The 26,624-nt window shown below is 42.8% G+C and overlaps 1 protein-coding gene across 1 annotated transcript in view; it reads left to right on the top strand.

The window, feature by feature from the left end:
* Positions 1 to 26,624, top strand: part of LOC112218486 (zinc finger protein ZFPM1-like) — an 86,783-nt gene that overhangs the window by 23,726 nt on the left and 36,433 nt on the right. The window contains exons 2-3 of the mRNA XM_024379323.2: positions 21,337 to 21,474; positions 26,137 to 26,271. Of these exons, the coding sequence (XP_024235091.2) occupies positions 21,337 to 21,474; positions 26,137 to 26,271 (273 nt within the window). The remainder of the gene's footprint in view (positions 1 to 21,336; positions 21,475 to 26,136; positions 26,272 to 26,624) is intronic.

The following is a 26,624-nucleotide window of genomic DNA, read 5'->3' on the forward strand; positions in this document are numbered from 1 at the left end:
CTAGGGTGGCAGGGTCGCCTAGTGGTTAGAGCGTTGGACTAGTAACTGAAAGGTTGCAAGTTCGAATCCCCGAGCTGACAAGTTACAAATCTGTCGTTCTGCCCCTGAACAGGCAGTTAACCCACTGTTCCTAGGCCGTCATTTAAAATAAGAATTTGTTCTTAACTGACTTGCCTAGTAAAAAAATAAAAAAAATAAAAAAAATAATAATATAATGCACGGCCCCATGTCACAAGGATCTCTACACAACTCCTGGAAGCTGAAAATGTCCCAGTTCTTCCATGGCCTGCATACTTACCAGACATGTCTCCAATTGAGCATGTTTGGGATGCTCTGTATGTTCCAGTCCCTGCCAATATCCAGCAACTTCGCACAGCCAAAGAGGAGTGGGACACCATTCCAGAGCCCACAATCAGCAGCCTGATCAACTCTATGCGAAGCAGATGTGTCGCGCTGCCTGAGGCAAATGGTGGTCACACCAGACACTGACTGGTTTTCTGACCCACGCCTATACTTTATTTTTTTAAAGGTATCTGTGACCGACCAATGCATATCTGTCATGTGAAATCCATAGATTAGGGCCAAATGAATTTATTTCAATTGACTGATTTCCTTACATGAACTCTAACTCAGTAGTATTGCATGTTGCGTTTTAGATTTTTGTTCAGTGTAGAAAAATGTCAAATGAATTTCAACAGATAACGAAATGGAAGAGCTGTCTCTATCTTGGTTTATCTCAATCTGTTCTCTCTGGTTTGTTATAGATTGCAACTGTAGCGAGAAACTAGTCTTTGTGTGGTGTCCTTGTGCATCACACTTGACCCTGTTTTAAACCGTAGGTCACCTGACGCGCCATCCCCTGCAGGGTAAGGTTTCCGCTGCTCTTTGTGCCTCTGGTCCGTGTGTGGCTGTGTGCGCGCATCTGTGCATCAGTGTGAGTCCTGGGGTAGAGGGGCTCTGTTTCAGGCCTAGTCGGGGAGGCAGGAGGTGGGGTGGAGGTGCCCTCTGTCCCTGGCTCCTGATGCATGCTAAAGATTAGTTGCAATGGACCAGGAGAACAAGGTAACAGTGGATGGATGGTTGTCGCCATCCCAGCAATGAGATCTAGCTAATGTCCTCTAGTCAACCATCCGCTCTCTACTTTCCCCTCATCCTTTCTCGTCTTTTATCACTTATACCTATTCGTTCATGGAATGAGATATTTCAGGGTAAGATACACTTCCTTATTCCTTGCTTTTTTCTTTCTTTCTTTCTCCATCATCAATACAAAGAACGTCACACAGACACGGACGGACAGACACACGCATTCCCTTTCTCCAACTCATTTAGTGTCTTTTCCCATTCCTCTTTGTGCTCTTGCCCCTCCTCCCCTCACCAGTGAGTCTTGTCAAATTATTAGTATTAGCAGCAGCAGTGTCCCCTGAAGTAAAACAATCAGCTGTAATCTATCAGTGTGTTATCAGGCCTATCTGAGAGCTGAGAAAGCCGGGGCCGTGTCCGTGGCGCCGAGCTCCGGAGCTGATAAAGTTTCAGAGTTCAGCGATGATGAATGTTAAGAAACTACGCCCTCGTTAGAGAGGATGTGGACTTGGCAGAGGGAGTAAAGGGCCTGGGCTGAAAAACAAAAAGCCTCGGCACCAGCCACGGGTCGTGGGTCAAGCCCTTGTTTTTACAGACCCACTCTCTGTCCTGACCCTCTACGTCATTTACTAACTTTTTTTTTTTTACACAGGGTTCACTTTCCCCTCCCTCCCTCCTTAAATCTCTCCTTTGACCTTTGGGCCTGTTGCCTAGTGTTCTTATTCTGTTGCATCTGTATCAAAGTTCTCATCTCATGTCTCAGACTTGTTTTTACCCTCTATCCCCTGATCCCTTTGTCCTCTCTGTCCACCTGAGCTCATCAGAAGCTTCTATCTATCACCTGAGCCATCGCGTCATGCATCAAAGTCCCCCGATTACGATGCAATTGATAAGGAGGCTGGAGACTCAAAAGTGCACAGTACAAATTTCTGATAAAGCATTAGTTCCTTTATAGATATTAGCTTCTGGGTATTCAAATGGTTCCTATTCTTTAACTTTGAATTCCAAGAGCTGTGATGTTTGATAAGGATATGTGTGGAACCAGCACAATTGGTGTCCCCTCAGTCTTCTGACATATTGTTCTCTGATGGTTCGAAGACATCTTTTTACCTTCATCTGCCTATAACAAGTGGCACAAAAAGAGAAGTGGTTGGAGTTGTTAAGAGCATAAAAGAGGGAACCATTATGATTTTGACAAAGTTCATGAGTGTATAATAGCAGTTAATGCAATGCAAAGCGCAGGCAGCTTTGTTCGCCAAAGTGTTGAGCGTTTAATAGAATCTGATAGACACGAGTCCTCGGGCCCAGAGGACGAAGGGGGGACTATGTGCTCATCAAGGAACTCTGTGCTCATCAAGGGAGCCGGGTGCGCTCTAAAGGAATCATTTGTCAATAATTGGCCGTGTCAGTCTCGTTAGACGTTTGATAATGCTGCGGTTCTTTGGGGCCGGCCTGTGAATATCTCAAATGAAACCGCCAGGCAGCGTGTGGCAGCAGATCTGGGCTCTCGATAGCACCATTAAGTGCTTTAGAAGTATTTTTGCTGAATTCACACAAAGCAAAAATAGATAAATAAATAATGAAAAAGAAAGTGGAACATCAACTGTCAGGGAAGTGATACAGACTATAAGAAATCATTTGTGAGGGTCTCCTCAGCCATCACTGTGGTTAATTCGCTTACTCAAGCAATCGTGCGGACATGCCCTGTGTGTGTGTGTGTGTGTGTGTATGCGTGTGTGTGTCCAACAGCCCCTTGGCCTTGTAAGTGCTACTCTAAGTGCTTATCCCAGCACTGTGTTATCCGAAAAATGGTTTTCAAAATGGTGTGTGTAGACTGTTCAGTAGGTGTGTGTCTGATCCCCTCTGTGAGCACATCACTCAGCACTATGGGATTCATTATCTCTTCTACTGAAAGGCCTGGAATGGTTCTAGAGATATTGTGGAATGGTTTATCTCAGAAATATCTCAGAATGGCTGACGTTTATCTGATTGGCTAAATCCTTCATGGCACCACATTCCACTGACCCTCCTTCCCAATTTCCCAATAGCTGCAAAATGGAGACTACACGAAATGTGCATATTCTCAAACACTACTGTATATCAAAGTACACTGTGGTGTGGACCAAGGTTACAGCACCAAGCTTACTGCTCTTTAGTTGTGCCTTACCTACATTCTGAGTAATAAGGGCGCAATATAAAACCCCAGTAGAGATGCATGGAGATCTCCCCTTAGTTTAGGGAAAGATTCTCTCCTTGTATCAGCGCAGCGATCTAACCGATTAACACTGTCATGGCCCAGGCTTGTTTGTCCTCATGCTGTACAAAGCCACTGTGACCTTTCAGTCAACTGGTCAGACTTTGCATTTATTCCTGCTATTTCCTTTTTATGCAAATGCAGACTGATCTGTTCCAGGGAGTGGGATTTTGGGCCTCACTGGTATTAATAAAGGGAGATTTTGGGGCCCCGGTGAAGATTATGGGAGTTTGGTCTGGTTAGTGATATTAGAGGATGGGACTGGTTAATAGTTCAAAGGTACTGGGCTGACTGTGGAGGGGTCATTATATTACATCTTTGGGTTACTTTTAACCTTCAGTCCCGTTTAGATTAAATCCTTCTCGACTATATGGCACATGCAGGAAGGTCCATGTATAAGAAGACTCTCCATGACTATACTCTTGGGGCTGTATCCTGGTTGAAACAGTGTAATAGCAGTATGAATGGTTACATTTATAAGCAAGCTTCACCATCTGAATTTCCAGCAGCTTCTCTGAGTAAGGTATTTTTTCCGCACTCTAAAACCACACGGTTTAAGTGAGTGTAATACTGGAATCCAGCATTTATTATTAATCTAAAGATAACACTTCCAGTGCTGAACCTCAAGAGTGGTGGGCAATGGGCTAGGCTGAGAGGGGGAAGGGGGAGGTAACGTTAATATTCCCTTTCCTCTGAGAGTGCCTCTCAAAAAGGAGACATCTATCGCTCTCATCCCCCTGCTTTTATTTCCCTTTCAGCTCATCTTAAATTTCCATTATTCACCACAAAAAGCCTACCTGAGCCTATTCATATGGCTCTGTGACACTGACGGCCCTCCTACACACTCACACACACACGCACACACACACACACACACACACACACACACACACTTCAACCAACACTGTTATTAATCATCCCTATCAGTTTCTCACATCTCGCTGCTATTGGCTGTTTAATCACTAAAATAATATAGGGGGTAGAGTGCCTGTTGCCATGGCGACCAAAATTGAAAAGGTCAGGGTGAGTTTATCTTATCAGTGATAGAGAATGGTTACTAATTACAGATAGGTACTACCAGCTTTCAGTCCACTGGGCCCTGCCTTAAAACACTATCAGCAATCCACACCAGCCTGATATTAAAATTATCTACAGTCATCCACACAGACACACCTCGCCCTGGCACTGCACACCACGGCAGACCAGACAAGACAGGACCAGACTTTATCAGAGCTAACTAATACTCCAAACTAATGAAACAACCCTGTTTTAATGAGAGCTGTGGTATGTACTCAGCTCAGCTAGTGACTGATGAATTGTGGCTTTTATCTCGTTTATTCCCTCAGCTAAGGGTGATGTATATCCTACTAAAATGTATAAGTATATTTATGACTAATTGCAACTATAGAGGAACCATAGTGCTCATAGTTAATGATGAGACCTAGCTTTCGTGAAAGATCACCAATCATATGGCTTTATTAGGAAGTGATTTATATAGACAACATAACACTGTAATAATATTTTTGTTAAAGCTATAAACTAATACCTAACCTGTCGTATTATTTTAAAATATGTGGGGCAATTCCACGGTAACTGAGTTACGTTTTGACTCAGTTTTTTCATTTAAAAATGTATGCCAAACAAAAACATTGATTTCAACGTTTAACACACAATACAACTCTATGCACAGGAACTACTTTTAACAATTTCCGCTGAAAATTTAACCAAAACATTTTTTTTGAAGAACTGTGCAGATGCAAACTGTGGTAACATAGTTTGCGACCATGTTTTCCAAAAAATGTAAAATAACTGTTCCGAATGAAGGTTGGATTATGTCTGCAGATAGAATGGAGTCAGCTATGGCACCTTGAGGTTATAAATATCTCTTGGTTATTGAACTACAGTAAATTAAGTGGATTTACACCCGCAAACAAAATTACGGTAACGGAATTACATCATGGGTCCCTGATATGTACTACATAGAAATGCATAGTTATGGATGTGAATGTCCTTCTCCTCATGTTTCACAGGCTTTGGACATCACAGCGCAGCACAGTAGAGCACAGTGCATGAACATCCGGTGTCATTCGGAGCTCAGTGGGTGAGGATTCTGGTTAAAGTAAATGGAAAGAGAGGAGGCTCATGGGTAGGTGTCAGTAAGAGATTGACATTAACTGGAGAGCAGGAGAGAAAGGCAGAGAGGGATAGAGCGAGGGAAGGGTTGTCCAGATTGACTTTTTTAATAGTCTGTGGTTTGACCACCAGACGACAGAAAGGGAAAGAGTTATGAGCTGAACGTAATAGTATGCCAGTGGAAGGGAGGACAGTACAGGTGACCCAACTGTGGTTTGTGATTATTATGAGTTGTCATTGTAGCCCATTCATTTGCAGTCATTTATTTTATTGGTAATGTCGTTACCAATTATGAGTTTGGTAAGAAAATTGATATCAGTGAAATCGCTATAGCTAATTGGTAGGTCTACCATTACTTGTTACTTAGAGCGAGAGATTACAAAATATGTGATTTTTTTTGTAACCGAATTACAATATTTCTTAAACTTACAGAAGGTAATCAATTTCACCAAAATGAAATGGACGTTAACATTTATTGTGTTCTGATGTATTTCTGATACCTTTAAAGACTTTTTCTGGTAGATGTTTTCTAAGACCCTTTTCCATCTGTTTAATCCAGAAATCAAAGCCGTGCCTAATTTTTAAGATGGAATATGGTTGAAAAATGGTATCTAGGCCTTAATTTCCCCAAAATATAAGGCTCTTAGTTTTCATTTGACACCCAATTTGATATGCTCCAATGCTCACATGTTGGTGCTTTTTTCTTTTTGTTTTCAATGGAAATACCCAGCATTTAGCTTTATTGCATTTTATACCAGTAATAACTATGTTTGTAATCAAGACGTTTTTGTTTTAATAAACGTGTGTGGGAACTACAAGGTTTGAGCCTATTATACAGCTACTTTTTACAACTAGTTATCCATTGTGGTTATTTTAGTAAATCATATACCATATATTCAAATGGTATGTGTTTCTGTGTTTATGTATGTATGTGCATTCAATTGTGTGTGTGTGTGGGTGTGTACTGTGTATGTTCACTTGTTTCTCTACACTCTTACAGTTATCATCTTTGACATTTGGCTGTACTCCCCCGTATCGTCCCATCATCTGAGAAGAACACATTTTTCCCATCAGAAATCCCGTTGTGACTTTTTGCGTTCGAGGGGTGCTGATACTTCCTTTTGCAACCAGGGAAGATGCATAGATGTGAGTGCTTCTTTTCTGGGCTGCGTTCCCTCTCCCTCTTCTGGATGTTATCAGAGCAGTGAGGGCTACAGTGATGCCCTGCCTCTTGAAAATACCCCCTTTCTTTGCTGCTGCCAGCCATGCAGTGGGTTATATTTAACAAGCTAACCCCACGCTATCTCCTCTACATCCCCTCTACATGCTCCACAGAGTTATCACACTCACACTCCCAGGATCTTTATTTTTATTTTTTTAAGCCATGTGACAGGAGGGACAGATAAACATTTCAACTGCCATCCGCTCCTCTGCCCCCCCCCCTTTTTTTTTTTACTCTCCGTGTCCCTTTTTTCCCGCTCCTCTGCCCCCCTTTTTAAAACTCTCCGTGTCCCTTTTTTTCCCCGCTCTCTGCCCTTCTTTTTTTTGGCCTTTCAATTTATTTTTCTTGATCTCTAAATCTGAAATTTGTTGTTAGACCGATATAAACTGGCATGGTCCTATGGTCATATGATCATGCAATACCTCGGTAAGTTACAGTTGGATGTAGTGATGTGGAAGACTAGTGTTATTGTATATCCTGGCTCTATGCAGCTCCTCCTTTTCCAGGGTTTCTCTTCAGGGGGTAGTAGCAGTAACCACTGTGTTGAGTGTTTTTATGTTCTTTTAGGATGTATAATTAAGTCATAACAATTACCGGAGAGCCATAAAAGAGTATTGTGGTTTAACAGGTTATGTGCAGATATTACACATCTTAGAAATAGACAGTTGTGACTTCCACAGGGCAGCCGGTATACTGAGTGGGTTAAAGAGCAGGTGCGTACTCACTAAGCAGTACTAAGAGAACAGTAGGCTATGATACTGCCGTTCTTAGTAAGCAAATACATTGTGTAGTTAACACCATTTTAAAGGTACTCAAACACTGTAGATACAAGCCAGAACAATTTGGATATCAAAGCATAGAGAGATCACAGTGATCCAATAGCTTGTATAAAGCAGCGTTAAGTGGATAAGAGCAGCTAGGCCATGAGTCGAGGCCTCTAATCGTCTCCTATCAGGGCTATATCAGTCTAGTCTAAACCCTAACCCCCAACATGTTCACTGGGGGTCACTTTCGCTCCAGCTTCCCAGCAGCCTCTGCACTTTGAGCACTGTTTTGTTGATCCAAATCTGGGCAGTTTTTTATTCTTCTCTGGCTCGGGGATGTGTTTAGTCTCTCGCGCTAGCAGAAACACCTGTGTAAGTGTTTGTCTGTTGGAGCAGTGGCAACGGTTGTAGGCCCCTCTGGTTGGAGAGTTAAGCTAAGGCCTCAGGGTCAACACTCAGATAAGACGGCCAACCGAAGGCCGCGGCACTTCAGACAAAAAGAGAGGAGGAGATAGAACAAGGCTCAGGAGGAGGAGGTGCTTAGATCTCCTGCTGGTTTCTGTCAGCGCTTTGAGAGCGTTAGTGGAGGAGAAATGGCAGTGGGTTGAAGCTTCTCTCTTCTTCTCCTCTCCTCTGCATACCATCATAATCATTCCCCCTCCCATCTTCATTCAGGGTTAAGATCAAGGAGGAGAGCGGTGGAGGGATTGCAATCATCCTCCTCTTATGAGATCTCTCACATATTCCCTCCCACATAAGTAATTACCAAGATTCTAACTTGACTCACTCAGATGTCTTTCTTTGTTTGCATGTCCAGTTCCATTCTTGTAGTGGTGTTGCTCTGAAAATGGATGGCACAGAGAAAAACTGGCACCAAACTAAAAGTTAGGATATGAACTACTCAGACCTGTGTAGATTTACTTAAGCGTGCGTGTAATTGGCGTTAAAGGCCATGTTAGGATCCATGCCAAGTTATGAGTTTGACCCTAAGATCTTACACACACTTGACACAAAATTACCTAAATTCTATGAGAATGTGTGTGGAAATTCTCATCGGTGCTCAAGGACACTTCCTATATAGCATGTGAGATTCTGATAAAGAATATGCAACAATATCACTGTTATTTATCCTTCCAGACTAGAGTGTGGAGAGATTGTTCTACTGTGGTTTCTGTTTTGGAAAATAACAGTCAAACTTAAGATCTACTGACCTTGTGTGTGTGTGTGTGAGGAGGGGGGGGTATAGTGACCCCTTTACAAACCCCTAGTGATGCCTATAATAATGCCCATTTTGAATTCTAATAGGTACATCTCTTTTCAATTGGCTCAGCAAGCTATTTACTTGGTTTCAGTGTACAGACCCACAGCTGGACGCTATAGTCCCCAGAATCACTACCTATTTATGGCTCCTATACTAAGGAGAAGGATACATTTTCAAGCCTCTTGTACCTTATTTGTGTATGTTGGAAGTCCAGAGCATTAGATTTATGTGAAATGTGTATGTATTAGGATCAAAAGATGGAGGAAGATGTTATTGCAAAAGGTCCCTCTATCCAGTTTCCATACACACACACGCACACACTAGTCAAAAATTTGAATTGGAGGGGTGTGTGTCTGAGTGCGTCAGTATACCCACTCAGTGGCCTTGCTGGTTGTTCAGGATAGATAGGGAGCAGTGCAATAAGTAGTTGATTCAAACCCCCCCCCTATCCCCCGCCCCTCTCCCCATGGATCTTGGGAACGGTGGGAAAGTTAAAATCTGCTGCTATTTTCAATCTTTTATCAGGGCGCTTATCGCCTGGCTCTTGTCTGCATGCCTGGCTTCAATAGTCCAGGGTCTCGGCTCAAGCCGCCTGGCAACTCAACTCCCCCTGGTTCTCCCCTCGTGCTCTGCTCTGGCTGTACTCTCTGCCCAAGAGCAAATATGACCATGGAGATGGGATCGAGTAGGACAGTGTCGTTTTTTCTTATTTAGGGAAAATTGTTGTCAATGTTTTTCATAGTGGTTGTTTTTGTGTCTGTGTGTGTCTTGTTTTTGGAGGTTGTGTCTGTGTGTGAGTGAGAAATGTATTCATAATAACCTTCCTACGTACAGGCAGCGTGATGCAAAACCTTCTCTTAAAATGAAATTACATTTTAAACACAAGAAAATGGGTGCACATACAGTACACAATTTTCCCTTTAGACAACACAACACACACATTCTTACGTACAGTACATCCTATAATGAGTGGATCGTAGGTCCTGCCCTCCTATATAACCTCTGTGGGATATTATCATGGTCTTGATAATAATGACCATCTTTCACCGGGAGAGTGTTTGATGAGGTGCCAAGTTGGAACTGTTGTGATGTGTGTCTAGGGAGGAGGGGACATCATTCCACATACTGTATCCTAGAGAGGGAACATATACCACACTGGTCATATAAGAACCTCATTATGATTATGAAGTGTCATATATATATATATATATATATATATATAGACACATTTTAAACCTGTTGAACATTACTGTTAGATGTTACTATTTTGCTAACTGTTAATGCTTTAACAGTTGCTGTAATTACAAGTAGATGAACAAGGACAGTGACGTTTATAGTCAAATAACTAAACTGGTTGAGAGGTCACCAGGTCATAGCTAGGTCACACAGCTAGATGTTGCTGTGCTCTTGAATGTTCCATACCAGAAGCCTGTTGATTTTTAAGCCGTGTGAAATGTATTGACAAATGAAATTCGCTGATAATAATCTGTATTCTGCACCCAAACAAATGTGATGAAATCTTGTCAAATGTCCTTGCAATTACAGGTATTGTTTTATACCTCACCATTCACCATGTACCTTGGTGCACACAATGCTGTTTTGATGCCATTGATGTGGGGAATATACTGTATCTCAAGGTATAAGGTGTGGTTGGTATAACAAGTGTCTTAAACAACCTGCTTTCCCACCCTGCTGCCCATGAAGTGTCACATTATCTGCTAGTGGAGCTAGATGAAAAAGTAAGAATGCCATTGTGAATGTAATGCTGTTAGTGTGTATGAGGCGCAAAGACGCTTGGACCCTATCAGGGCTAAAAACACCATGTTCCAACATGGAAAACAAGAGGAAGATTTATTTTAGCCCAGCAGAAATGTCCTCTTGAGAGGTGGTGCTATCTGATAGATTGGTGTGAAGAGGTTTGTTGATCTCCCCTTGCAGGGGTAGTTTTTCTCTCATGGGGGCATGAAGTATACCCCTGTACTGGACAATCCATCACTGGCGATGCTGGGCAGTGGGTAACCTTGGTGCTATCTACCATCACACCTGCCCTCTCAGCGCCCACAGAGTGATATCCAGGCAGAAGGAAGCTGGTTTCCCTCCATGTTACTAACTCCTTCCTGTTTTACTTCCCTAGTCCCGTTCTCTTTCTGTGGGTTCATTCACCCCGTCGTCTCCCCTGGACCATTATCAGGGAGAAGAGCTCCTGCTCATTAAGGAGTTAATTTTCTCCTTCCTATCTCTGATTTGTATAGTGAACCTAAAGCACTGTGAATTCTTTAAATGTATTTCGTGTTATCAAAAGGAGAAAAAGGGGAAATGGGGGATATTTAATCGTTTAAGTAGTCTTCCTGGGGAACTATGTTTTTTTTCCCTCTCTCTTCCCAGCAATGTAAAGAAATCCTGCTGAAGCCGCCCAGCTCAGTAATTCACTTTTTAAAGCAATGAAGAAAAAAAATAGAACGACTTGATGAAATTCCACTATCAGCTCCGAACCAATATGCAAAATATCTCGCTGGAAATCAAATAGCTATTATGTTTTCATTTCCACGTCGGCGTATTTGCTTAATGAAGAGGAGACAGATCAGACCAGCAGAGAGAGTCTGCAGGAGCCGATAACCGAGAACGGCTCCCAGCTATCCGCACAGAGTGACGCTCCCAGTCACAGCGTTTTTTTTCCTGAGCGCGAGGGAGGGGTGGTGGGGGGGTAGAGAGGAAGAAAGCGGGAGAGCAAGAATATAAAAGAGAGATGGCAGGGTGGAAAGGGGAGAAATAGGGGGGTGATTATATACTGTAGGATGGGGTGAGGGATGTAAGTAAAGGGAAAAGAGAGATTTAATTTGGGGAGATGTAAAGGAAAGGGGGGTGTTTGTCAAAGCTTCAGTACCTCAGTGCTCTGTCCGGGGATTTTAACTGTTTGATGTTTGACGTCCTGCTGTCACGTGGTCCACGTTTGGGATCAGGCGGGCCCTGTTTGAAGTGCTCCAATGCCCTGTGCACATGAATATCATTGCCACACATTATCATCATATTATAATCACACTCATTATCATAAGTATTATAATCAGTCATTCGTATGATTTCACTGATGGCGTTGACAGACATTTTATGCAGATATATTTTTCTATTCAGTTACAGACTAAAGCTCTCACATCTTTTCTGACTGTGTTTAGTCTGGCTCTGGTTTGACAGACAGTTCTGCTCACAGGAATGCTACTTATATATAAAGTGATGGAATGACATGAGATGCAGACACTAAAATATGGAAGACTTATTTTCTCTTCCACAACCCCAACATTCTACATACAACCTGTGTTTTATGGGAAGAAAAGTATGTAGTGTACCAACCATGCTAATTTCCCTTTCATCCCCATATACAGGCATTACAGAGTGTGTGACTGCCCTCTCTATAGCCTCTATGTGGGCCTGGGTCTTCACTGAGGGCTGGTGAGGCAGCTAGGGAGTGGTATGGTAATTCTAAACCCAGGTAGAGTGGTGTGCCGGGCCCCAGCCTGTTTCAGAGCCTCCATCTCCCTGACTCTACACCTGTCTGTCTGCAGTCGGTCCAGAGTGAGTCCATGCCACTCGTCTGCTGTCAGGGCAGTGAGAGCGCAGAGCAGTGTAGCCCAGAGGCCCTCGGGCTTATCTGCGATGTCAGGGATTGTGGTCACCTGTGGCGCCCATCACCCTACTGCACTCTGGTCCTTCATCTGTCTGAAGAGTACTCAACCATCATCGCAGGAGATTTGGAGATCTTCAGAGCGATCAATGTCACCAGGATTTCATATCAAATCAAATGTTTTTAGTCACATGCGCCGAATACAACAGCCTTACAGTGAAATACTTACTTACGAGCTCTTAACCAACAATGCTGTTTAAAAAATAAATAACAAATAAAAAGTAACAAGTAATTAAAGAGCTGCAGTAAAATAACAATAGCGAGACTATACAGGGGGTTATCGGTATAGAGTCAATGTGCGGGGGGCACTGGTTAGTCGGTAATTGAGGTAATATGTACATGTACACTTCCTTTCAAAAGTTTGGGGTCAGTTAGGCATTTCCTTGTTTTTTAAAGAAAATCACATTTTTTTGTCCATTAAAATAACATCAAATGTATCAGAAATACAGTGTAGACAATGTTAATGTTGTAAATGACTATTGTAGCTAGAAACGGCTGTTTAAAAAAAAGAAGGAATATCTACATAGGCATACAGAGGCCCATTATCGCAAAACACCAGTCTCAACGTCAACAGTGAAGAGGCGACTTCGTGATGTTGGCCTTCTAGGCAGAAGGGCAAAGAAAAAGCCATATCTCAGACTGGCCAATAAAAAGAAAAGTTTAAGATGGGCAAAAGAATACAGTCACTGGACAGAGGAACTCTGCACCCCGGAGTCACCTGTTCACTGTTGACGTTGAGACTTGTGTTTTGCGGGTACTATTTAATGAAGCTGCCAGTTGAGGACGTGTGAGGCATCTGTTTGTCAAACTAGACACTCTAATGTATTTGTCCTCTTGCTCAGTTGTGCACCGGGGCCTCCCACTCCACTTTCTATTTTGGTTAGAGCCAGTTTGCGCTGTTCTGTGAAGGGAGTAGTACAGAGCGTTGTACCAGATCTTCAGTTTCTTGATATTTCTCGCATGGAATAGCCTTAATTTCTCAGAACAAGAATAGACTGATGAGTTTCAGAAGGAAGTTCTTTGTTTCTGGACATTTTGAGCCTGTAGTCGAACCCACAAATGCTGATGCTTCAGATACTCAACTAGTCAAAAGAAGGCCAGTTTTATTGCTTAATTAGGTCAACAGTTTTCAGTTGTGCTAACATCATTGCACAAGGGTTTTCTAATGATCAATTAGCCTTTTAAAATGATAAACTTGGATTAGCTAACACAAAGTGCCATTGGAACACAGGAGTGATGGTTGCTGATGATGGGCCTCTATACGCCTATGTAGATATTCCATTAAAAGTCAGATGTTTCCAGTTACAATAGTCATTTACAACATTAACAATGTCTACACTGTTTTTCTGATCAATTTGATGTTATTTTAGTAGCCAAAAAATTTGCTTTTCTTTCAAAAACAAGGACATTTCTACGTGACCCTATTTTTTTGCATAGATGATAACAACAGAGAAGAGCAGCAGTGTAAAAGAAGGGTGGAGCGGGGCAATGCAAATAGTCTGGGTAGCCATTACATGTTCAGGAGTCTTATGGCTTGAGGGTAGAAGCTGTTTAGAAGCCTCTTGGACCTAGACTTGGTGCTCCGGTACTGCTTGCCGTGCAGTAGTAGAGAGAACAATCTATGACTAGGATGGCTGGAGTCTTTGATCAATTTTTAGGGCCTTCCTCTGACACCGCCTGGTATAAAAGGATGGCACGAAGCTTGGCCCCAGTGATGTACTGGGCCGTACGCACTACCCTCTGTAGTGCCTTGCGGTCAGAGGCCGAGCAGTTGCCATACCAGGAAGTGATGCAACCAGTCAGTACTCTCGAGGGTGCAGCTGTAGAACCTTTTGAGGATCTGAGGACCCATGCCAAATCTTTTCAGTCCCCTGAGGGGGAATAGGTTTTGTCATGCCCTCTTCATGACTGTCTTGGTGTGCTTGAACCATGTTAGTTTGTTGGTGATGTGGACAGCAAGGAACTTGAAACTCTCAACTTGCTCCACTACAGCCCTGTCGATGAGAATGGGGGTGTGCTCGGTCCTCTTTTTCCTGTAGTCCACAATCATCTCCTTTGTATTGATCACGTTGAGGGAGAGGTTGTTGTCCTGGTACCACACGGCCAGGTCTCTGACCTCCTCCCTCTAGGCTGTCTCGTCATTGTTAGTAATCAGGCCTACCACTGTTGTGTCATCGGCAAACTTAATGATTGTGTTGTAGATGTGCCTGACCGTGCAGTCATGAGTGAACAGGGAGTACAGGAGGGGACTGAGCATGCATCCCTGAGGGGCCCTTGTGTTGAGGATCAGCGTGGCGGATGTGTTGTTACCTACCCTTACCACCTGGGGGGCGGCCCGTCAGGAAGTCCAGGTTCCAGTTGCAGAGGGAGGTGTTTAGTCCCAGGGTCCTTAGCTTAGTGATGAGCTTCGAGGGAATTATGGTGTTGAACGCTGAGCTGTAGTCAATGAATAGCATTCTCACATAGGTGTTCCTTTTGTCCAGGTGGGAAAGGGCAGTGTGGACTGCAATAGAGATTGCATCATCTGTGGATCTGTCAGGGCAGTATGCAAATTGGGGTTGATCTTGGGCTTCTGGGATAATGGTGTTGATGTGAGCCTTGACCAGCCTTTGAAAGTACTTCATGGTTACAGACATGAGTGCTACGGGTCGGTAGTCATTTAGGCAGGTTACTTTAGTGTTCTTGGGCACAGGCACTGTGGTGGTCTGTTTAAAACATGTTGGTATTACAGACTTGGACAGGGAGAGGTTGAAAATGTTGGTGAAGACACTTGCCAGTTGGTCAGCGCATGCCTGCAGTCCACATCCTGGTAATCCATCTGGCCCTGCGGCCTTGTGAATTTTGACCTGTTTAAAGGTCTTACTCACATGGGCTGCTGAAAGCATGATCACACAGTCTTCCGGAACAGCTGGTGCTCTCATGCATGTTTCAGTGTTATTTGCCTCGAAGCAAGTAGTTTAGCTCGTCTGGTAGGCTTGTGTCAGTGGGCAGCTTGTGGCTGTGCTTCCCTTTAGTTTGTAATGGTTTGCAAGCCTTGCCACATCCGACTAGCGCCAGAGCCAGTGTAGTGCGATTTGATCTTAGTCCTGTATTGATGCTTTGCCTGTTTGATGGTTCGTCGGAGAGCATAGCACGATTTCTTATAAGCTTCCAGGTTAGAGTCCTGCTCCCTGAAAGCTGCAGCTCTAGCATTTAGCTCAGTCAGGATGTTGTCTGTAGACCATGGCTTCTGGTTTGGGAATGTACGTTCGGTCGCTGTGGGGACGATGTCATCGATGCACTTATTGATGAACCAATGACTGTGGTGTACTCCTCAATGCCATTGGAAGAATCCTGGAACATATTCCAGTCTGTGCTAGCAAAACAGTCCTGTAGCTTAGCATCTGCTTCATCTGACCACTTTTTTTATTGACCGACTCACTTAAAGCAGGAGGCACCTGCTTCCTGCTTTAATTTTTGCTTGTAAGCAAGAATCAAGAGGATAGAATTATGGTCAGATTTGCCAAATGGAGGGCGAGGGAGAGTTTTGTATGCGTCTCTGTGTTTGGTGTAAATGTGGTCCACAGTTTTTTTCCCTCTGGTTGCAGAGGGAGGTGTTTAATATGCTGATAGAAATTTGGTTAGACAGATTTAAATTTCCCTGTAATAAAGTCTCCGGCCACTAGGAGCGCTGCCTCTGGCTGAGCGTTTTCCTGTTTGCTTATGGCGGAATACAGCTCATTGAGTGCAAGCATTTGTCTGTGGTGGTATGTAGACTGCTACGAAAAATACAGATAAACTCTCTAGGTATGTAGTGTGGTCTACAGCTTATCATGAGATACTCTACCTCAGGCAAGCAAAACCTTGAGACTTCCTTAGATATTGTGCACCAGCTGTTATTTACAAAAATACATAGTTCGCCACCCCTTGTCTTACCAGATGCCGCTGTTCTATCCCACCGATACAGCGTATAACCAGCCAGCTGTCGTTGTTCAGCCACGACTCCGTGAAAGGATAAGATATTACAGTTTTTAATGTCCCGTTTGTAGTTTATTCTTCTGCGTAGGTCATCGGTTTTATTTTCCAAAGATTGTACGTTTGCAAGCAGAACGGAAGGCAGTGGGGGTTTAATCGATCGCCTACGAATTCTCAGAAGGCAGCCCACCCTCCGGACCCTTTTTCTCCACCTTCTCTTCGCGCAAATAACGGGGATTTTGACCTGTTCCCAGGAAAGCAGTATGTCATTCACGTCAGACTCGTCAGACTCGTTAAAAGAAAAATACACTGCTCAACACTTAAACACTTAAACAACACAATGTAACTCCAAGTCAATCACACTTCTGGGAAATCAAACTGTCCACTTAGGAAGCAACACTGATTGACAATAAATTTCACATGCTGTTGTGCAAATGGAATAGACAAGAGGTGGAAATTATAGGCAATTAGCAAGAGCCCCCATTAAAGGAGTGATTCTGCAGGTGGTGACCACAGACCACTTCTCAGTTCCTATGCTTCCTGGCTGATTTTTTTGGTCACTTTTGAATGCTGGCGGTGCTTTCACTCTAGTGGTAGCATGAGACGGAGTCTACAACCCACACAAGTGGCTCAGGTAGTGCAGCTCATCTAGGATGGCACATCAATGCGAGCTGTGGAAAGAAGGTTTGCTGTGTCTGTCAGCGTAGTGTCCAGAGCATGGAGGCGCTACCAGGAGACAGGCCAGTACATCAGGAGACGTGGAGGAGGCCGTAGGAGGGCAACAACCCAGCAGCAGGACCGCTACCTCCGCCTTTGTGCAAGGAGGAGCAGGAGGAGCACTGCCAGAGCCCTGCAAAATGACCTCCAGCAGGCCACAAATGTGCATGTGTCTGTTTCTGATGGAGCAGACTCCATGAGGGTGGTATGAGGGCCCGACGTCCACAGGTGGGAGTTGTGCTTACAGCCCAACACCGTGCAGGACGTTTGGCATTTGCCAGAGAACACCAAGATTGGCAAATTCGCCACTGGCGCCCTGTGCTCTTCACAGATGAAAGCAGGTTCACACTGAGCACGTGACAGAGTCTGGAGACGCCGTGGAGAACGTTCTGCTGCCTGCAACATCCTCCAGCATGACCGGTTTGGCAGTGGGTCAGTCATGGTGTGGGGTGGCATTTCTTTGGGGGGCCGCACAGCCCTCCATGTGCTCGCCAGAGGTAGCCTGACTGCCATTAGGTCCCGAGATGAGATCCTCAGACCCCTTGTGAGACCATATGCTGGTGCGGTTGGCCCTGGGTTCCTCCTAATGCAAGACAGTGCTAGACCTCATGTGGCTGGAATGTGTCAGCAGTTCCTACAAGACGAAGGCATTGATGCTATGGACTGGCCCGCCCGTTCCCCAGACCTGAATCCAATTGAGCACATCTGAGACATCATGTCTCGCTCCATGCTTTAGTCCAGGTCTGGGAAGTGATCCCTCAGGAGACCATCCGCCACCTCATCAGGAGCATGCCCAGGCGTTGTAGGGAGGTCATACAGGCACGTGGAGGCCACACACACTACTGAGCCTACTTTTGACTTGTTTTAAGGACATTGCATCAAAGTTGGATCAGCCTGTAGTGTGGTTTTCCACTTTAATTTTGAGTGTGACTCCAAATCCAGACCTCCATGGGTTGATACATTTGATTTCCATTGATAATTTTTGTGGGATTTTGTTGTCAGCACATTCAACTATGTAAAGAAAAAAGTATTTAATAAGAATATTTAATTCATTCAGATCTAGGATGTGTTATTTTAGTGTTCCTTTTATTTTTTTGAGCAGTGTAGTTTTCTGCCAGTTCGTGGTGAGTAACCGCTGTTCTGATGTCCAGAAGTTATTTTCGGTCATAAGAGATGGTAGCAGCAATATTATGTACAAAATAAGTAAAAAAATAAGTTACAAAAATCTATTAAAATTAAAATTCTATACATTTAGCTAGATTTGTTTAATTTACGGCGTAATCAATGAAGTCATTCATCATTACTTTCCTCGGATCAAAGGAAATATATGTTTTATTTCACCTAGATATCAAATTAGAGAAATCATTCCGATCGCATGGACTACATTTTTTGCAAAGTATAACAAAAGCTTAATTCTGATAATTGAAGTGGGCTTTAAACCCTCTTGGGGGTTCAAGCTTGAAAGACCTGATAGAACTGAAGTTAAAATAATATTTACTCAATCCTTCGTCATTCCTTTAAGTCTGAACAATAAGAGGCTCCTCTTCAGCATGTGACTCTATGTCAGGTAACCCAGTTCCCTCTTCAAGAGTACATACGAAGGGGCCTCTCTCACTCTCTAAATATCCTCCTTTAAGATTTTCTTCTTTCTCACAAGTGTCTGATTGTCTGATACAAGTAGCGCTTCTCTTCTTGTTCTGCTGTTTTGTAAGATGAGTATTAGTGTAAGAGCTGGCGAGGCGCGGCGACTGTTTTAATCAGTCTTGTTGAGCATGCAGGTTTGATGTGTTGTCTCTGTGTTTAATCACCGCTGCTGAGCACACAGGTTTGATGTGTTGTCTCTGTGTTTAATCACCGCTGCTGAGCACACAGGTTTGATGTGTTGTCTCTGTGTTTAATCACCGCTGCTGAGCACACAGGTTTGATGTGGACGGTGAGTTAATAAAGCAGTATCTCCTCTGCCTTCATCAGCTTTACACTTTGTTCTGTGCTGTATTAGAGTGGCAGATGGAGTTGGAGGCTGCTCTGAGTTCCCCCCAACCCGCTCTCTTTCTTTTTCACTGTCTTTATGATGAAAATTCTGTGTCCCAGATGCATGCAGGTTAGTGTGTGTGTGTGTGTGTGTGTCTGTGTGAGTGCACGCACATGAATGACTTGAGACTTATTTCAGAATTTAGTTTATGATATGAGTTCAGGTTATATACTAGATGTTTCAATACTTTATTGACAGTCCAGACATTTGCTCCTCAAATTATACTCGGCGACATCTCCATTGTGTGGCATATTTCTGTGTTGTTTTCAGTTACTTAATATACCTAATATGATTGGTTAACAAATTCTTTTTTTTTTTAATTAAGTCTAATTCTGAATTGTTTAACAGTCAATTTATTCAGTGAGTTTTAAACAATTTGTGGTTATAACTTTTGAAAAGTTCAGATGTAGGATGGTACAATGCTTATCAAGTAACCTGTACTATCCTTTCTTCCAACTATCCCGAATAGGGAAAAATATTATATATTTTTTTTGTGGATAAATGAAGCAAAAGTTTCAACTTATTCCCCACAATTTGATGTCTGAAAGCAGTGGTGCAGCGATTTGATTCATTAAACCAGAACAGTAATGAGGAAAGAAATGATAATTCAAACTTACATTTTTAACAAGAAATATAATTGGAATTTTATACAGAGAAGTCCCTTTGTACAATTATGATTAAAGGAAAATTAATTGTATGAAAATGTCCTCACAGATATACTGTAAATTTGATCTACCAAAGCTCAAGCCACATAATTCTAAAATATTGTGTTCGGGATCGATCTTTTTTCTTTCATCTTTTTTTATTTAGTATTAAGGTCCAAATCTAACTGTTAATTTTATCTGAAACCGTGAACCATGCAGGCGTGGAAGTCAAAATTAGCCTAAAGATGTTTCATTTACAAAGACCGAAACACTTTGTCAGGCAGCGATTGTTTCCAAGCATTATCTCTGCCTCGTTTTAATTGCTTGGAAGTGAAATTAACAGAATTAGAAAAATTGCCTTTCTCTTTTTCTACAAGACTCTTTATTCACGGGTATTGTTGTGTGCTTTGTATAGATTATAGGCCTTTTTGTTCTAGGAGTGTAAATATATACGCCCCCCAGTCACGGCTTTAGCTTGGAACAATCCCACTTCGCTCATCACAACCTCATGGGAATTCATTTACAAACTATGGGGTAAAATCCCATTTTAATATCCAGTATTAATTTGACAAAAATGTACTTGTTTAAAATTGTGTTGTGCCCCAAGACTTAATTGCAATGCCTTTGTTTGCATTTGTTGTTTATCTACTCCCATGGTAATCAGTAGAATAACCATTTACACCGATTTGACGGTTCCTAATCGTCTTTATGGAATAGGGCCGGAGATAGATTATTAATCTATGTGCTCTCCTGGGAATAGGCTGTAATGTTATGTCCACAGAGAGTTGTGGCATCCAATCCGATTTGAAATACTGGTGGGCTTTCATAATTAGAGTGGTCTCATGTAGAACCTTTTCTGTGTGTGACAGTAGAGTGAAAGCATATGAGGAGAGAGCTGTTCCCGACCTGCACCAATAGAATGAGACTGTGATGATGGGGATTGGGTCTGATGAAAACAAGGAAAGGTTTTGTGTTCTCATCCTTGGTTTTACTTAGTCTGGATTATAATTATTAGGAGAATGCATATCAATTCATTTGTATTATTTTAAAGCATTATTATTATTAAAACATGATATTGTTATTCTTTAATTTAGGCTATTCTCACCGGTCTAAAATAGCTCAGCAACAAAATCGGCAGGTAGTCAGCAGGGATTATAGAAATACAATATCAGGTGTGAGTTAATTATCTTATTATGACATTAGTAAAACCGCTTTAGTGTACCAAATATAAAATTTATTAAAAATGTTGCATTCAGGGAATAGCACTTGTTTTTTCACACATTACGGAATCTGTTGTGCAGAATTTGATATCCTTAATTTTTTGAGGCATTCCTAATTCCATGAGATCAATTTTACAAGGGACATGAAATGAAAAAATGTAATCACTTCAGAGCTTTCTGTTCAGTAATCTCCACTGAAGAGTGACAGCACAATATTCTAGTTTCACTGTATTTAAATGGCTAAATATATAGTCATGAATTGGGGTATGGATTCCTTCACCTGATGTTATTGTGCTGTGGTTTAGAGGTTAATGCCTTCATATAAATGAGTAAAGATTTTCAATTCAATTAAATGTTCCCTCTTTTTTTCCTCTGTAAGGTTCTATTGGTGACCTGGAGGGTGGTGAGGACAACACACCTGAGGATGTCAGCCTATCGGGCGATGAGGGCGGAGCCTCAGACTCAGCAGAATGTGACAGCTCCAGTCCACCACCATATACCCCCCTGTACAATGAAGGTGAGCTCTCTCAGCCTGGGGCAACACTGAGAAACATACAGCTATCCTCTTATAACCATGCAACACAACTCAGTGAGTACCTGGTGGCATCTGAGCAGATCCACTGCTTCTCACAATGTCTTACCTCATGGCTGGTACTGTAGCTTGCTGAGATGCTGTGAGTGACCTGACTCTCTGCCACTATTGCCAAATGGCTCATATGCCACTCAAATACTACTGCCAGTGGTAGTTCCCTGGTTTTTCTCACTGAACCATTGCTTTTAATTCTGCCCCAGGTTATGAACAATTCTTGGCAAGTGCCCTGTTTCATTCTGTGGAACTATCTGTGGTGAGCTCATCATTTCAGTTGATTCATACAACAGTTGTCTTCTGTGATGGCACCAGGGTCTTGGAGATATATTGATAGCGTCGTCTCAGTCCTCAGTCTTTTGTCTCGGTCTCAGTCATATGTTTTCTACTAATTATTTATCTATTCGGCTGTCTTCACTACAGTAGGTATGACTGCGGCTGTTATGTTGACTCTATTATTCAATATTTGCATTGATGATTTGATTGATTCCCCCTATTCATTATGATTTCTTTATTAGTTGTAAGTTAAAATATACGTTATGTGGTTCCTGGATAATAAGTTCTATACTCTCTCAAATCAACTGCCAGTGCTATGTAACCACTAATTCCCATAAACTCATCATATCCCAATATCCCACTACTTGTTAATTGTTAACCAAAACTATACAGAATAGGGGCACACCATCAATGAATGTTGAAAAGATCATTTCACATGTACATACAGTACCAGCCAAAAGTTTGGAAACCTACTCATTCAAGGGTTTTTCTTTCTTTGACTATTTTCTGCATTGTAGAATAATAGTGGAGACAAGCTATGAAATAACACATACGGAATCACCCAAAAAAGTGTTCAACAAATCAAAATATATTTTAGATTCTTCAAAGTGTCCACCCTTTGCTATGATGACAGCTTTGCACACTCTTGGCATTCTCTCAAGCGGCTTCACCTGGAATGCTTTTCCAACAGTCTTGAAGGAGTTCCCACATATGCCTAGCACTTGTTGGCTGCTTTTCCTTCACTCTGCGGTCCAACTCATCCAAAACCATCTCAATTGGGTTGAGGTCGGGTGATTGTGGAGGCCAGGTCATCTGATGCAGCACTCCATCACTCTCTTTCTTGGTCAAATAGCCCTTACACAGCCTGGTGGTGTGTTGTGTCATTGTCCTGTTGAAAAACAAATGATAGTCACACTTAAGCGCAAACCAGATGGGATGGCATATCACGCAGAATGCTGTGGTAGCCATGCTGGTTAAGTGTGCCTTGAATTCTAAATAAATCACAGACAGTGTCACCAGCAAGGCACCATCAAACCACCTCCTCCATGCTTCACGGTGGGACCACACACGTGGAAATGATTCGTTCACCTACTCTGCATCTCACAAAGATGGTTAGAACAAAAATCTCAAATTTGGACACATCAGACCAAAGGACAGATTTTCACCGGTCTAATGTCCATTGCTTGTGTTTCTTGGCCCACGCAAGTCTCTTCTTCTTATTGGTGTCCTTTCTTTGCAGCAATGCGACCAACGCAGTCTCCTCTAAACAGTTGATGTTGAGATGTGTCTGTTACTTGAACTCTGTGAAGCATTTATTTGGGCTGCAATTTCTGAGGCTAGTAACTTTAATAAACTTATCCCCTACAGCAGAGGTATCGCTGGGTCTTCCTTTCCTTTGGTGGTCCTAATGAGAGCCAGTTCCATCATGGTTTTTGCAACTGCACTTGAAGAAACTTTCAACGTTTTTGAAATGTTCCGAATTGACTGACCTTCATGTCTTAAAGTAATGATGGACTGTTGTTTCTCTTTGCTTATTTGAGCTGTTCTTGTCATAATATGGACTTTGTCTTTTACCAAATAGGGTTATCTTCGAATCATGTTATTTTGAGTTATTACAGAGTTCTGTATTTCTTTTTTTAAAAGACAAATTCCTGCTCTTGTGAAATTTTGGGATGGAGTGTTAAGTGATAAGCATCTGCTGGTTGTATTGGTTTGATAAACCCATGGAAATTCTGTCAATTGAGACTAGATTAAAGATTACCCAGGGTTGTGTGTTGGTTTCAGCTTGTGTGCTGCAGGTGAGGATGAGAGAATTAAGTGTGTGTGTGTGTGTGTGTGCGCACTCACTCGCGATGGAGAAGAATAGAACGTCGATTACATTTCAGAGACAAATAAAGCTTGTATTTTTGTGTTTTCTCTTGTGTCTTTGTCTGCCCCCCCCAAACTGAATGGAGAAAAGCGACACGTCACCTTGTTGATTTAGCTCTCTCTCTGGTTCCTCGGTTGCCCGGTCCTGCCATTATCAGCTCTCTGTAAATCAGCCGCGTTTGACGGACCTGCTCTTTCAACCTGGGATCAATACCAGGTCTTTATCGGGCCAGCGCTGGCTAATAAAGGCAAGGTCCCTTATCCACCATCTGGGAGAGAGAGAGACACAGGTGATAAGCTCCTGATAACTTAGAGAGAAAAACACATTCTACCAGTAACAGGACCCGCTCTGTGTTCATCTTCTAGACAGAAAACAAATATATTAATTTGCAATGAACAAAGAATGTACCTTTGCACATGCACACACACACACATACGCTACTCATCTGCTCAATCCATCTGTCTCTGTCGTGGTGTGACTGCTTCCTTTCAATGTTTCTTCATTCTCAGTGTTTGATGAGATCTATGGTCTACAGGTGAATACAGGAACTCTTACTGAAACAAGGACCCTTGTCTGAGACCTTATTAGGATAATAAAACATATGCTAGTCAAAACTAGTGAGTGAGAGAGACCAACACTGCTGGTCCAAATAACTCTTTCTCTTCACAGGGCTTTGTGCTCAAGTAGCATCCCTGTTTTTGTTTCTGTGGGAACCAGTGGAGTTCACCAGTGAGTTAACATGAGTTAAGAGCAGAGGTCAACAATGCAGTAGGGGGAGGACACACAGTGAGTTGGGGATGAGAAAGAGGAGTCTGGGTTTAGAAGTTCAGTTTGTTGGGTGACTTTGCCCTGCAGGTGTGACAGGGGAAGTTCTGCTTATCAGATTGATAGAGGCTTTCTCGGTTGGGGGGGTGGGAGGCATAGAAGGAGGGGAGGAGGTAGAGAGGGGGGAGGAGGGGGCGGCAGAAAAGTCTCTGTCATCGACTCCTGATACCTGCCTCCTCGGCTCAGATGATATGGGAGATAATATTGATAATATTAAACGCAATAACTGTGGTTCCAGCTCCACTCCCCCAGCTGAGCGCTGCATGATAAAATCAATATGCCATTCAATGTGATTTATAGCTGAAAATAATGGGACTGTTTAGGCAGGGAGGGAGGGTTAGTAGTGTCGGGGCTGATGTGCTGGGACAGGCTGTGTGTGTGTGTGTGTGTGTGTGTGTATGGGGTGGGATGGAGAGTTGGATGGGGTGGGTGGATTTTTAGGGAGGAGGGGGCGGGCAATGGTTGATTTTTTTTGTTTGTTGACGATACAGATCTAATCTTCAACTGTTACATTAATAACAGCACCTCTCTGAGGGCGTCACGTTGGCGGACGTTTATGGCTGGGTATCGATCGAGCGCTATCGCTGTTTATCTGAGCGAGAATGCAATGGTAAACATGCCCTTTGTGCACAAGGCCGAGGTGTTATCGGGGTGGGTTGATGGGAAGGGATTTGGGGAAGGGGAGAAGGTGAGTGGGGCAGGGGCGGGAGAGTCCCTCTGATTAAGCTAATGGCTGATAATCAGCCCATTCTGCTATGTAGGAACACAGTGGAAGTAAAGTGTATGATACCAAAGTCAAAGAGGAGGTTCAGAGTTCTCCCTACACAGTGAACACTGATCAGAGAGAGAGATTCAGTAATCACCTTCATCAAAGACAGACAGGGATATTGATGACAGTGATTAGAGTGTATACTCTGTCTGTGTCTTTGTTGGAGGTGGTTTGCCTTTATGCGACAGAGGCAGAGAGGGAGAGATCACTAGACATCGTCTCTAATGAGGTTTTCTGTCTGTGGTGTCGCTTGGAGAATCAAAGGGTCCATCTCCGTGCTGAGGTGTTGTGTTACACAGCTATGGAGGCTTTATTCTGAGGGCTTTGATCAACAGACAGGAACCGCCAATGATGAGGAAAGTATGTGTGGAGTAGACTCATTGTACACACACATACACACTCAAGTGTGACGAATTGCGAGCACCGCACGACACACACACACACACACACACACACACACACACACACACACAGTGTCCTGTCCTCTGGATGGATGGCGCTGATAGACATGGCAGCTCTGCTTCTAGATCCTAAACCACTTTGCAATTTTTATTTATTTATTTATTTCTTACGTTATTAGCCCAGAACGTTTTTTGTGTTATTACATACACCCGGAAAGAACTTTTGGATATTAGAGCAGTGGTTACTATGACACACACTCACACAGGTTGAATAAGACAAAAGTGGATAAATAGCCACTGGATGGCCATCAATCCTCTTCTAAATAGTGTTTATTTTCATGTCTCTGTGTAACGTCATATTACTATAATATGATACGTATATAATGTATAATGCACCAACCCTGTTGTTTGAATAGATGTCTCATTGTTCTGATGCCCTCTTCTTTCAACAGAGCCAAGGACACATGAATCCCTTTGTGCACCTGATGATGATGAGGAGGAGGAGGAGGAGGAGGAGGAGAAAGGTCCAACACACACTAAGGAGGAGATGGAAGAGGAGGAAGACTGTCTACATTGGAGGGGTCCAGGTGAGTCAGTTTGTCTGTCTGTCCGACTAGTCAGAGACTGTGAATCCATGTCTAGTTTGTCTTGTTTATTGTGTGGTGCTTGTGTAATGTGTTTGTTTTTGTGTCATAGCAGTCTTGACTGAGGGCTGTGTATTTGTTTTGTAAAGTAAGTGTGTTTAAGTTGCTGTGTTATTGTGTAGATGGTGTGATGTGCCCAGGCTGTTGTTTGGGAGAGGCAGCCTTTAATAATGTGACCAATGGCAATTTATTCAACTTGTAACAAAAACCCATCTGAGAACACAAACATGTCACAGAGGATTTAACAAGCAATTGCCATCATATTTTTTCCCTCCCTCTTGTCATAGCTGTTTTAT

The sequence above is a fragment of the Oncorhynchus tshawytscha genome, linkage group LG19 (genome assembly GCF_018296145.1).
Source record: "Oncorhynchus tshawytscha isolate Ot180627B linkage group LG19, Otsh_v2.0, whole genome shotgun sequence".
In the NCBI taxonomy this organism is placed as follows: Eukaryota; Metazoa; Chordata; class Actinopteri; order Salmoniformes; family Salmonidae; genus Oncorhynchus; species Oncorhynchus tshawytscha.